Consider the following 13,579-nt stretch of genomic DNA (forward strand, 5'->3'; position numbering starts at 1 on the left):
TGTGAACATGGCCTGAGTATTCTGAAGTTTGCGGTCACATGGAGCGGCTGCAGACCTATTAGGAGACCAGATAACCCCTTTTAATAACTGCTTTCCACCCTGTCCCAAAGACGAGGACCCCGAGTAGGGGTCCCATTTTATTAAATCGAAACCAGGTGACCTTGTTATGGGATTCCAGTCTCCGCAGTCCGGCCTTTTCCTCGTAATTAATATCTGTGAGATCCGGCTCCTTTTTGCAGGCTCGGTCTGTAGGGAATGTATGGGTATTTTGCTTTCTTCACTCTTGCTCTTTTTGCAGGCTCGGTCTGTAGGGAATGTATGGGTATTTTGCTTTCTTCACTCTTGGTCTTTTTGCAGGCTCGGTCTGTAGGGAATGTATGGGTATTTTTGCTTTCTTCACTCTTGGTCTTTTTGCAGGCTCGGTCTGTAGGGAATGTATGGGTATTTTACTTTCTTCACTCTTGCTCTTTTTGCAGGCTCGGTCTGTAGGGAATGTATGGGTATTTTTGCTTTCTTCACTCTTGCTCTTTTTGCAGGCTCGGTCTGTAGGGAATGTATGGGTATTTTGCTTTCTTCACTCTTGGTCTTTTTGCAGGCTCGGTCTGTAGGGAATGTATGGGTATTTTTGCTTTCTTCACTCTTGCTCTTTTTGCAGGCTCGGTCTGTAGGTAATGTATGGGTATTTTTGCTTTCTTCACTCTTGGTCTTTTTGCAGGCTCGGTCTGTAGGGAATGTATGGGTATTTTTGCTTTCTTCACTCTTGCTCTTTTTGCAGGCTCGGTCTGTAGGGAATGTATGGGTATTTTTACTTTCTTCACTCTTGGTCTTTTTGCAGGCTCGGTCTGTAGGGAATGTATGGGTATTTTGCTTTCTTCACTCTTGGTCTTTTTGCAGGCTCGGTCTGTAGGGAATGTATGGGTATTTTGCTTTCTTCACTCTTGCTCTTTTTGCAGGCTCGGTCTGTAGGGAATGTATGGGTATTTTGCTTTCTTCACTCTTGCTCTTTTTGCAGGCTCGGTCTGTAGGGAATGTATGGGTATTTTTACTTTCTTCACTCTTGCTCTTTTTGCAGGCTCGGTCTGTAGGGAATGTTATGGCTATTTTTGCTTTCTTCACTCTTGCTCTTTTTGCAGGCTCGGTCTGTAGGGAATGTATGGGTATTTTGCTTTCTTCACTCTTGGTCTTTTTGCAGGCTCGGTCTGTAGGGAATGTTATGGGTATTTTGCTTTCTTCACTCTTGGTCTTTCTGCAGGCTCGGTCTGTAGGGAATGTATGGGTATTTTGCTTTCTTCACTCTTGCTCTTTTTGCAGGCTCGGTCTGTAGGGAATGTATGGGTATTTTGCTTTCTTCACTCTTGCTCTTTTTGCAGGCTCGGTCTGTAGGGAATGTATGGGTATTTTGCTTTCTTCACTCTTGCTCTTTTTGCAGGCTCGGTCTGTAGGGAATGTATGGGTATTTTTGCTTTCTTCTCTCTTGGTCTTTTTGCAGGTTCGGTCTGTAGGGAATGTATGGGTATTTTGCTTTCTTCTCTCTTGGTCTTTTTGCAGGCTCGGTCTGTAGGGAATGTTATGGGTATTTTTGCTTTCTTCACTCTTAGTCTTTTTGCAGGCTCGGTCTGTAGGGAATGTATGGGTATTTTTGCTTTCTTCACTCTTGCTCTTTTTGCAGGCTCGGTCTGTAGGGAATGTATGGGTATTTTGCTTTCTTCACTCTTGGTCTTTTTGCAGGCTCGGTCTGTAGGGAATGTATGGGTATTTTGCTTTCTTCACTCTTGGTCTTTTTGCAGGCTCGGTCTGTAGGGAATGTATGGGTATTTTTGCTTTCTTCACTCTTGCTCTTTTTGCAGGCTCGGTCTGTAGGGAATGTATGGGTATTTTGCTTTCTTCACTCTTGGTCTTTTTGCAGGCTCGGTCTGTAGGGAATGTATGGGTATTTTTGCTTTCTTCACTCTTGCTCTTTTTGCAGGCTCGGTCTGTAGGGAATGTATGGGTATTTTTGCTTTCTTCACTCTTGGTCTTTTTCCAGGCTCGGTCTATAGGGAATGTATGGGTATTTTTGCTTTCTTCACTCTTGCTCTTTTTGCAGGCTCGGTCTGTAGGGAATGTATGGGTATTTTTGCTTTCTTCATTATTGGACTTTTTGTTGATCAGTGTCTTTATTTTCTTACAGTTCTACCTTCAAGACACTAAGAGCAGTAATGGCACCTTCATAAACAGCCAGAGGTTGAGTCGGGGGTCCGAGGAGAGCCCGCCGTGTGAGATCCTATCGGGGGACATCATTCAGTTTGGGGTCGATGTAACAGAAAACACCAGGAAAGGTTTGTGCCGATCAGATCCGATGTTCTGTCTCTACAGCTCCTCTGAGTTTGCTGGCTGGTGGGATATGACGCAATGGTACAGATGTCTCTACAGTGCTCCTCTCCCCCCGGCATAGATCTCTTTCCAGTGCTCCTCTCCCCCCGGCATAGATCTTTCCAGTGCTCCTCTCCCCGCGGAATAGATATCTTTCCAGTGCTTCTCTCCCCCCGGCATAGATCTCTTTCCAGTGCTCCTCTCCCCCCCGGCATAGATCTCTTTCCAGTGCTCCTCTCCCCCCGGCATAGATCTCTTTCCAGTGCTCCTCTCCCCCCGGCATAGATCTCTTTCCAGTGCTCCTCTCCCCCCGGCATAGATCTCTTTCCAGTGCTCCTCTCCCCCCGGCATAGATCTCTTTCCAGTGCTCCTCTCCCCCCCGGCATAGATCTCTTTCCAGTGCTCCTCTCCCCAGGGTGGATTGATTTAAATCACGCCGATTTAAATCATGATTTAAATCACGATTTAAATCAAAAGATTTTTTTCTATTTAAATCGGATCGATTTAAATCATGATTTTAATCATGATTTAAATCACTGATTTAAATCAAAAGGTTTTTTTTTAATATAAATCACGATTAAAATGAGAAGTGAGAGCAGTGTGCATGTGCGCCCATAGTTACACGGACGAAACTAGGGGCAACGATCTAACGCCAGGGTGAGGGGGGGGACCCCAAAGTAAGTAAAAATCTTTTTTGTTTTACTATATGGCAATAGGTAGGTGTTTAAAAGCAGCATGTCTTAATTGTATAAACTATTAATAGCCTCCACATTTTGTTCATACTGCCCCTTTAATTCCACACTTCTAGCTTGGTTTCAGTTTTGGTTTAGTTTCTTTTTCCCTGCATTCAGTTGACATGCCCAAACTTGTTGGATAGTCAGCAGTACTTGGCTCAGGCTGTAGTAACATCAGCAGTGCTTGGCTCAGGCTGTAGTAACAATCAAACTTCATAAGTGATCTGTGTGAGCCATGGCAGCAGGTCGTAAGAGAGACCCTATTTGGGTTCATTTTGTTGAGATGCCAGCAGCAGATCTTGGAAAGAAAGGTGCAAGAGCAAAGTGCAAATACTGTCAAAAGGATATCCAAGGACTTGTTTGCCGTTTGAAATCACATTATGAAAACTGCAACCAGAAGGGAAATGAAGATGTTGATAGTGATACAACTAATGTCAATGAACCCCCACAGCTTCTTATGCACCAGGAGCCTAGTACTAGTGGTAAGTCTGGCAATTAACCGCTTAGGAACTGCTAAAGCAGGACAACTGGTTTTCCTATTAAAAGTCCTAAATAAACAGTAGGCTTAAAGGACTGATGTATTCACTGAAGATGTTTGCTTACTTCAAACGTTAGAGATAGGCTATTGTTAAAAAGTACTTACTCTCTGAAGTTCAATTCTGAGTGTTTAATAGTGCAAATAAAAATTATTAGGTTTCATAATCAACTGTTTTAATATTTTTATTTGTGTAAAACAATTAGATTTGCAAAAAGACAAAGTTTTGCTTGTGTACAACTTGATTAAAAAATCTGATTTAAATCAAATGATTTAAATCAAAAAAATCTGATTTAAATCAAAAAAATCTGATTTTTTTGATTTTTTTTTAAAAAAATCAAGATTTTTATCCACCCTGCCTCTCCCCCCGGCATAGATCTCTTTCCAGTGCTCCTCTCCCCCCGGCATAGATCTTTCCAGTGCTCCTCTCCCCCCGGTATAGATTTCTTTCCAGTGCTCCTCTCCCCCCGGTATAGATTTCTTTCCAGTGCTCCTCTCCCCCCGGCATAGATCTTTCCAGTGCTCCTCTCCCCCCGGCATAGATCTCTTTCCAGTGCTCCTCTCCCCCCGGCATAGATCTCTTTCCAGTGCTCCTCTCCCCCCGGCATAGATCTCTTTCCAGTGCTCCTCTCCCCCCGGCATAGGTCTTTCCAGTGCTCCTCTGCCCCCGGCATAGATCTTTCCAGTGCTTCTCTCCCCCCGGCATAGATCTCTTTCCAGTGCTCCTCTCCCCCCCCGGCATAGATCTTTCCAGTGCTTCTCTGCCCCCGGCATAGATCTCTTTCCAGTGCTCCTCTCCCCCCGGCATAGATCTCTTTCCAGTGCTCCACTCCCCCCGGCATAGATCTCTTTCCAGTGCTCCTCTCCCCCCCCCCCCGGCATAGATCTTTCCAGTGCTCCTCTCCCCCCCCCCGGCATAGATCTCTTTCCAGTGCTCCTCTCCCCCCCCCGGCATAGATCTTTCCAGTGCTTCTCTGCCCCCGGCATAGATCTCTTTCCAGTGCTTCTCTGCCCCCGGCATAGATCTCTTTCCAGTGCTCCTCTCCCCCCGGTATAGATCTCTTTCCAGTGCTCCTCTCCCCCCGGTATAGATCTCTTTACAGTGCTCCTCTCCCCCCGGCATAGATCTCTTTCCAGTGCTCCTCTCCCCCCGGCATAGATCTCTTTCCAGTGCTCCTCTCCCCCCGGCATAGATCTCTTTCCAGTGCTCCTCTCCCCCCGGCATAGATCTCTTTCCAGTGCTCCTCTCCCCCCGGCATAGATCTCTTTCCAGTGCTCCTCTCCCCCCGGCATAGATCTCTTTCCAGTGCTCCTCTCCCCCCGGCATAGATCTCTTTCCAGTGCTCCTCTCCCCCCGGCATAGATCTCTTTCCAGTGCTCCTCTCCCCCCGGCATAGATCTCTTTCCAGTGCTCCTCTCCCCCCGGCATAGATCTCTTTCCAGTGCTCCTCTCCCCCCGGCATAGATCTCTTTCCAGTGCTCCTCTCCCCCCGGCATAGATCTCTTTCCAGTGCTCCTCTCCCCCCGGCATAGATCTCTTTCCAGTGCTCCTCTCCCCCCGGCATAGATCTCTTTCCAGTGCTCCTCTCCCCCCGGCATAGATCTCTTTCCAGTGCTTTTCTCCCTCCGGGTAAACCTAAAAAGCCTCATGGACGTTCCCAGATTGTGGGACTGTTATCATATTAGTAACCGTTTTCCCGTCCCTGGAGGTTCGAGTTCTGCACTTAGAGGTGACAGTTTGTCATATGTCCACTCCGGGGTAACGTGAGATGCCACTACGGTGAATGTAATGGACACCGGCCGGCATCTGGCATCATATCTGTGGCAGCCGGGGACCCGGCCGGCACCTGCTCCATAGTAATCGCCGAGGAGCTGACATAAGGCATCAAGGGCAGAACTGCAAACTCATACACTGGAGATCAAATGTGGAGAACAACACAGTTTCCTAAATGTTGCGGTCCTTGTCGTCCTATGTGATTATATCCTAACATGAGGAAACTCGCAGGATTTTCCGCTTATTTCATAAATTGAATTTATTGTAAAGCAAATAATAAAAATATGAATAAGATAAATGTAAAAGAACATGGATCAACATTAGAGAACTCTTTCAGATCCTGCAGGTTATTGGTGTTAATCTGCATCTGGTCCTAATTTCCTTAATTATCTGACAAACCCTATGTAACTGGCACCAAACTTTCCAGTTTGCACGGATTTTGCCGTTCCAATGTGACTGAAACCCTCCGGCAGCAGGTTGTCACGATGAAGGCCAAAGCAGTGAAAACTATCAGCCATAGCAAGAGAAGTTGGTTGTTCCAAGTCTGTTATTTTTTGACTAATGCATCTTTATAACATGATAAACGCTTTCAAGTCCCCCAAGAAAGCCGATTTGCCCTCGAAAGGCAAATACAAGAGAGGACAGGATAATGCGGAGAATCTCTATGGGTAATTGTTTCACACTGCAGCTGGAATTGCCGCCAGTTTGGCACGGAATAGTGTAAGGATCTGTCTGGTCATACAGTGTCACGACGTTTAAGAGCATTTGGACTGAAAGCCCACTCTGCAGTAATGAAACCTCTCATTAGCAGCAAGAATCACAAGGCCAGCGTCACCTTTGAGGAGCATTTTGTGTGGACAGAGAAGTGTCTACAGGTCATTTTAGTGATGAAAGCAAGATTAATTTATTTGGGTCCGATGGGGAAACATTATGTTCATCAAGAAACTGGAGAAAGGCTGAACCCAAAGTGTGTTAAAACGTCAGTGGCGGAAGGGTCATGGTTTGGGGAATGTTTTCTGCAGCAGGAGTTGGACCTCTCATACATCCACATGGCAGAGTGAAGGCAAGTGTGGATCAGAACCTTCTTCACAACACGCGGCTCCTTACTTGAGTCCATCACTCAATCAGCAGCAATTCTCATGCAGGACAATGCCCCCTGTCGCACAGCAAAACTGGGAAAGCAGATCCTGGAAACAGTGAAATGGCCAGAGTCCTGATCTAAACCCAATAGAAAACCTCTGAAAAATCCTTGGTGACAAAGTTATGGCCAAGAAACCCCCAACAGTCAAAGAACTGTGGAAGAGACTGGAAGAAGAGTGGGCCAAAATCCCACCAGAGCAGTGTGAGAGGCTAGTGATGTCCTTACAAAAAAAACAACCCTTCAATTGTTGATCAATGTAGATTACATTACTTCTGAAAAAAGCCAGTGATCAGACATTATCTCTAATTTTGATCTCCAGTGTTTAATGTATGTGAGAAAAGTTGTGAGCCTAGAAGACCGGCTGCACCCTCTGTGATGAGAATGATTCATGTTTCTCCCTTCATGGTAGTTTTTTGGGTTTTTTTTGCATATTACTATATTGATGCATATTAATCTCTCTATTTTTCTTTTTTCCTGTTCTCTCCCGCAGTGACGCACGGCTGTATAGTGTCCACAGTGAAGCTGTTTCTGCCAGATGGATTAGAGGCGAGACGACGGTCAGAGTAAGTGTCTGATGGTGATGCATGCAATGAAACGTTAGCTCAAGGGCCAAGCAGGAAAGTGCTCTATCCCCCGGTATAGATCTCTTTACAGTGCTCCTCTGCCCCCGGTATATATCTCTTTACAGTGCTCCTCTGCCCTCGGTATAGATCTCTGTACAGTGATCCTCTCCCCCCGGTATAGATCTTTTACAGTACTCCTCTCCCCCCGGTATAGATCTCTTTACAGTGCTCCTCTGCCTCCGGTATAGATCTCTTTACAGTGCTCCTCTCCCCCCGGTATAGATCTCTTTACAGTGCTCCTCTCCCCCCGGTAATGATCTCTTTACAGTGCTCCTCTGCCCCCGGTATAGATCTCTTTACAGTGATTCTCTGCCCCCGGTATAGATGTCTCTACAGTGCTCCTCTCCCCCCGGTATAGATCTCTTTACAGTGCTCCTCTCCCCCGGTATAGATCTCTTTACAGTGCTCCTCTCCCCCCGGTATAGATGTCTGTACAGTGCTCCTCTCCCCCCGGTATAGATCTCTTTACAGTGCTCCTCTCCCCCCGGTATAGATGTCTGTACAGTGCTCCTCTTGCCCCCGGTATAGATGTCTGTACAGTGCTCCTCTCCCCCCGGTATAGATCTCTGTACAGTGCTCCTTTCCCCCCCCGGTATAGATCTCTTTGCAGTGCTCCTCTCCCCCCGGTATAGATCTCTTTGCAGTGCTCCTCTCCCCCCGGTATAGATCTCTTTGCAGTGCTCCTCTCCCCCCGGTATAGATCTCTTTGCAGTGCTCCTCTCCCCCCGGTATAGATCTCTTTGCAGTGCTCCTGTCCCCCCCGGTATAGATCTCTTTGCAGTGCTCCTGTCCCCCCCGGTATAGATCTTTTACAGTGCTCCTCTCCCCCCGGTATAGAGGTCTCTACAGGAATCCTGTCTGTTCGCTGCTCAGTAGCCAATAAAAATGGGCCCCCGTCTTGCTCGTCCGTGAAGGAGCAGAGCCGGTGGCTGCTTAGTATTATAGATGTACCAGGAACAGATGTGAAATATGGACATCACTAATGGGCACCGTATACAAGCCTTATCCAGTCCCCCCCCCCTGAATGGTGGACGTGCAGGTGGCTCTTCAGGATTTTGCTTTTGTGCCACCTCTGCCTTTATTTATTTATTTATTTATTTCTTTATTTATTCATTTATTTAATTATTAATAATAATATTTTTTATTTTTTATTTTTTACACTACCTATTTAAGAAAGTTAATTTTATTCTTCAAAAACGCAGCAAATCCTGCAGATTTTAAAGAAAAATGTTTGTGCTCCAGTTTAGGAACGTCGGGTAAAAAGATATCTTGTGAAATCCCCCAGGTTTTCCTGATGTCAAAAGCTTCTATGTGCAAAAAAAGTGCAAAAAAAAATGTGCAATCATGCTGCGTGTGAACCTGGCCCAAGATAATGGTGCAGGAGCGTCATGAAATTCTCGTTTCACAATTTATTTTGCATTGTGATCAGACGGACGATCACCCGGAGAATGGGCAAAACGCTCGCTCGTCGGGTGAAATGATCTGCGCAGCACAAAAAAAGCCTTACTGTGATCGGGACTCGCAGCAGCAACAACCGGGGCCGCCACTGCTTTTAATACGGCGCTGTTGAATAATATATGGAGATAAACACTTCAGTATTCGGCTCCCGGATAGAGATTGTCACGTAGCGTCTCAGCAGTCGGAGCTCCGTGTTTAACAGCAAAACGTTCCAGTGTAAATTGAACAGCGCTGACAGATCGGAGGAGCGACAGCAGCACATGGTGCTGACACCTGCACTCTTCGCCCCGGCGCACGTTTCGCTCTGGTGTACTCCGCCCCGGCGCACTCTTCTCCCCGGCACACACCTTGCCCCAAATTGTATTGACTTAGTCCATCACAATCTGGGGTTTTCGTCTTTCTGGTTGTGATATCGGCGCTAGGCACCATCCGGAAACCTCCGTTCTGTAGCCGTCACTCCTCAATCTTCTCCACTTATGCAGTCTATTTTCGGCCTTCCTCTCTGTTTATAGGAAGAGACACTTAAGCAAGTTCACGTTCTCAGCATTCACTGGGACAAAGGGGTGAATTTTCCAAAGTTTTCTGCATAATCCTCCACAAACCGTATGCAAATATCTTCTCGTCATCTCGGGGACACTGCAGAGTCGGAGCAAGTTGTACTTGTTGTGGCTTCAGCTGATCACGCTCCACTTGTTTCCCTAGTACGTGGCTCGTGCACTCTGCAGAGTAAAGGGAACATGTCCAAATGTTGTTACAGCGATTCTCCACTCCTTGAAACCCCCCCCCCCTCCTTTTCATTCCCTATGTTTGTTCCTGGTCAAACAATACTTGTATTCCCTACCGGTGTTGGATTTGTTCCTGCGGTGTCGGTTTTCCTCTTCCGGGGATCATATTATCCGTGATTTATGTGACACAATCTGGCTTTCAGTCATGGGGGTGGGCAGAGCGTGCCTACAGTCACCACTAAGTACACAGTTGGCAGCTGTAATCCCGCCCCTGACAATTTGATGGACAGCTCACTTTGCAGCGCATCTGTGCAGGTTAAGCTCAAAAACTGGCCACTTCTGACCTGGTGATAGATCCTTTTAAAGGGCCAGCAGCAGTCTAGTGATCTCTGCATCCCATTTACCAAGCATAGCCAAACTTCTAGCTACTACTGTGCCCAGTATCAAAGCTCAGTCTCATAGCTCTGAATGGAACAAATTTTTAGGGAGCTGTGATGGCAGACATGGCCGCTACTGAAAGCAAGGACCTGTGTGTAGTAAACTGTTGGCTGGAGCGTTGGTTGACGCGAGTGATGGTCGGGTTGGCTGGAACGTTGGTAGGCGTGAGGGACGGTTGGGTTGGCTGGAGCGTTGGTGGGCATGAGTGATGGTTGGGTTGGCTGGAACGTTGGTGGGCGTGAGTGACTGTTGGGTTGGCTGGAGCGTTGGTGGGCGTGCGTGATGGTTGGGTCAGCTGGAGTGTGGGTGGGCGTGAGTGATGGTTGGGTTGGCCGGAGCATTGGTGGGCATGAGTGATGGTTGGGTCGGCTGGAGCATTGGTGGGCATGAGTGATGGTTGGGTCGGCTGGAGCATTGGTGGGCATGAGTGATGGTTGGGTCGGCTGGAGCATTGGTGGGCGTGAGTGATGGTTGGGATGGCTGGAGCATTGGTGGGCATGAGTGATGGTTGGGTCGGCTGGAGCATTGGTGGGCATGAGTGATGGTTGGGATGGCTGGAGCATTGGTGGGCGTGAGTGATGGTTGGGTTGGCTGGAGCATTGGTGGGCGTGAGTGATGGTTGGGTTGGCTGGAGCATTGGTGGAGATGAGTGATGGTTGGGATGGCTGGAGCATTGGTGGGCGTGAGTGATGGTTGGGTTGGCTGGAGCATTGGTGGGCGTGAGTGATGGTTGGGTCGGCTGGAGCATTGGTGGGCGTGAGTGATGGTTGGGTCGGCTGGAGCATTGGTGGGCATGAGTGATGGTTGGGTCGGCTGGAGCATTGGTGGGCGTGAGTGATGGTTGGGATGGCTGGAGCATTGGTGGGCGTGAGTGATGGTTGGGATGGCTGGAGCATTGGTGGGCGTGAGTGATGGTTGGGTTGGCTGGAGCATTGGTGGGCGTGAGTGATGGTTGGGTTGGCTGGAGCATTGGTGGGCGTGAGTGATGGTTGGGTCGGCTGGAGCATTGGTGGGCATGAGTGATGGTTGGGTCGGCTGGAGCATTGGTGGGCGTGAGTGATGGTTGGGATGGCTGGAGCATTGGTGGGCGTGAGTGATGGTTGGGATGGCTGGAGCATTGGTGGGCGTGAGTGATGGTTGGGTTGGCTGGAGCATTGGTGGAGATGAGTGATGGTGGGGTCGGCTGTAGCGTGGGTGGGTCTAAACAGTAGATGGATAGGGATGGGTCGGATGAGGTCGGGCATTGGATCCCTACCGCTTTACTATTGCTAGTCTGTCCTAGTATCCTCCTGTGTGTCCTTACTCTTCTCATCAGTGCATAGTGAATTGCTGTCAATGACGGCGGCTTCATGAGCTCCGTCCTCTGCTCGGAGGATACAGTTTATCAGTAGATTGTATGATTCTAGTTCTAAGTCATTAAAGGGAATCTACCAAATGAAATAACGCTGCGCCCCTCATCTGCGTGTGAACGGCGTTTATTAATATCTGGCAGGTTTATCGGATCAGTGGATGTATATGACGTTCTGTCCGTCCTTCGAGTCATTGGACAGCGTTGAGGGCCCGGTCACTGCTCATTACACAGGGAGTGCTGTGATCGCTCCCCGGAAAACTGACCGATCGCCTGCTCTTCATATGCTACGGTGTGAGCTGTCAATCAATGTGTCGGGCAGTGATCACAGCACGGTGACTGTAACCGCTTCCTGCACCGCCCGATGACCGGAAGCGAGCAGCTACAAGGAGGAAATAAGTTTATTTTCTCCCTGTAGCTGCTGCTCCAGTAAACCAGACAAGGAGGATTTAAACACAATTTACATGTTGATTACTGCTATATCTGCAGGTAAATAAAGGGAACCTGTCACCTCCAAAAACTCATCTACATTTACCTAAAAAAAGACCGTATTCCAGAGCTGCATTCTTTAGTCTTCAGAGCTGTACTCTCCCAGCATGGCTCCATATCAGTACAAGACTTGCACTTGTGATTTCCGTTCTAGGAAGGGGCTATTAACGTTGACCTAATGTAACATAAACTTACCCCTGACAGAAGCTCCGCCAAGCCAAGAATGAGTTACACTGCATGATTGGTGGCAGAATCATGAATGCAGCTCTGGAGCACGACAGATTCAGAACCTTGTACAGTTACTCCACTCCTCCTATCTATCATATTCTGTATAGAATGTATACAGTAGTGCTCAGTGGTGATTATACGTCTGATCAGTTATCAGTAGTGATGATTTTTGTCCGTTTCTTGCGGTTGTACCCGGAGGTGTCTGATTGTTACCCGCCGGTGCTCAGGGATTTGTGCTCTCCGGCTTTTGAGGTCTCACGTAGCCGGAGACCGTTGTCAGCGGATTCTTATCTGTCCTCCGGCTCAGGGCTCTCATGGGAAAGTGACTTTTAGGCCGGTCCACTCTATACAGGAGAGCGCGTCACCGGGAAATCAGCGCTGTCTCTTTAAGGCTATGTGCCCACGCTGCGGAAAATGCGCGGATTTTGCCGCGGATTTTTCGCGGAAAAGCCGCGGATTTCCCCAAAATCTGCAGCACAGCTACTTCCCAGCCATTTCTATGGCATTTTGGAAATGCTGTGCCCACGCTGCGGATTTTTCCGCAGCGGATTTCGTGTGGATTTTGGTCCGGAAAAATCTGCAACATGTCAATTATTGTTGCGGATTTTCATCCGGATTTTGGCTTTAAAATTGGGGGGAAAAAAAAATAAAAAATCCGCGGCAATTCCGCGGTAAATCCGCACCTTTTGAAAAGATGCGGATTTTGCGGGAAAGCTGCGGATTTTGATGCAGAAAAATCCGCAGCTACATTCTCCCGTGGACACATAGCCTAAGAGCAGACGACACTTAATTCCCCCAATGGGGACATCTGTCAATCGGTTCTCGGCACGTTCCTCTCCTCTGGTTAATGGAAACTTTGAGTTGTGCTATTGATATATAGATTTTACTAAAATGGGGGATTTTAGGATTTAATTTTTTAGTGTATTCATCTTTTGCCGGAAACCCTATAGAGAAGCGCGGTCCTGCTGTCCGCACCCCGACCCGCAAATACCTAAACTGCTTTAGGTGCAAATACAGCATTTAAAATGCTGCTCCCGCTCTGTAACTTGCCTTCCGCCCCCTTTTCAATGGGTGGTTTCATGTCTGCAGCATTCTTACCTGCACGATAGGTGCTGGGACCTCCTCCTTTTCATATGTCCCAGAATAAATTGCTCCGGTCATTGTCCGCTGTCTTCCCTGTCCTAAATTAAAAACCCTCCCCTGTGCTACTTTTTTTTTATTTATTTTTTTTTTTTTTTTTACAATTTGGCAAAGACCCCATTGCCAGTAATCTGAAAAATAAAACCCTTTTGTATCGCCACACCTGGAAAATTCCGGTCAATAAAACTGTAAAATAACCGTAAGAGTCAAAGGAATAAAAAAACAAACTACTAAACTTACAAATTAGCTTTTTTTTTTTTTTATTTATTATCTCGCATTTAATACCATTAGATAAGAGCCGCCAACGGGATGTTTTAATAGTAAGAGATGGACTCCTCTACCCCCCCCCCCTCCAAAAAAAATCTCTTCTGGGGGGCAGATTTTCAGATTTTGGGATCAGGCATGTTCGGCTTTTATCCCCCCCCCCACTTAAAACATACTGAGCGTGTGGCCAAGCCAGCAATTTAAGCCATTTGACCGCCCTACCCAGACCTATCGGTGCGATGGCTACTATGCCCACATTTAATTCGGGGTCCCAATTTTACCCATTGAGGTTGCTAAATCTCCCCTCCCCCTCCTTTCCTGTTTAAGCGT

At 47.5% G+C, this 13,579-nt stretch overlaps 1 protein-coding gene and 1 long non-coding RNA gene across 7 annotated transcripts in view; one reads left to right on the top strand and one right to left on the bottom strand.

Moving 5' to 3' along the window:
* The window catches only part of SLMAP (sarcolemma associated protein), a 147,708-nt gene that overhangs the window by 46,582 nt on the left and 87,547 nt on the right, over positions 1-13,579 (top strand). For all 6 annotated transcript variants that reach the window (XM_075321333.1, XM_075321330.1, XM_075321332.1 and 3 more), the window contains exons 2-3: positions 2,171-2,318; positions 7,027-7,099. In XM_075321333.1, coding sequence (XP_075177448.1) covers positions 2,171-2,318; positions 7,027-7,099 — 221 coding nt within the window. The remainder of the gene's footprint in view (positions 1-2,170; positions 2,319-7,026; positions 7,100-13,579) is intronic.
* Positions 8,666-13,579, bottom strand: part of LOC142249611 (uncharacterized) — a 33,208-nt gene continuing 28,294 nt past the window's right edge. The window contains exons 2-3 of the long non-coding RNA XR_012725082.1: positions 9,220-9,336; positions 8,666-9,119 (exon numbers count right to left, since the gene is read on the bottom strand). This is a non-coding gene — a long non-coding RNA (uncharacterized LOC142249611). The remainder of the gene's footprint in view (positions 9,120-9,219; positions 9,337-13,579) is intronic.

This window comes from Anomaloglossus baeobatrachus, chromosome 8, assembly GCF_048569485.1.
Source record: "Anomaloglossus baeobatrachus isolate aAnoBae1 chromosome 8, aAnoBae1.hap1, whole genome shotgun sequence".
Lineage (NCBI taxonomy): Eukaryota > Metazoa > Chordata > Amphibia > Anura > Aromobatidae > Anomaloglossus > Anomaloglossus baeobatrachus.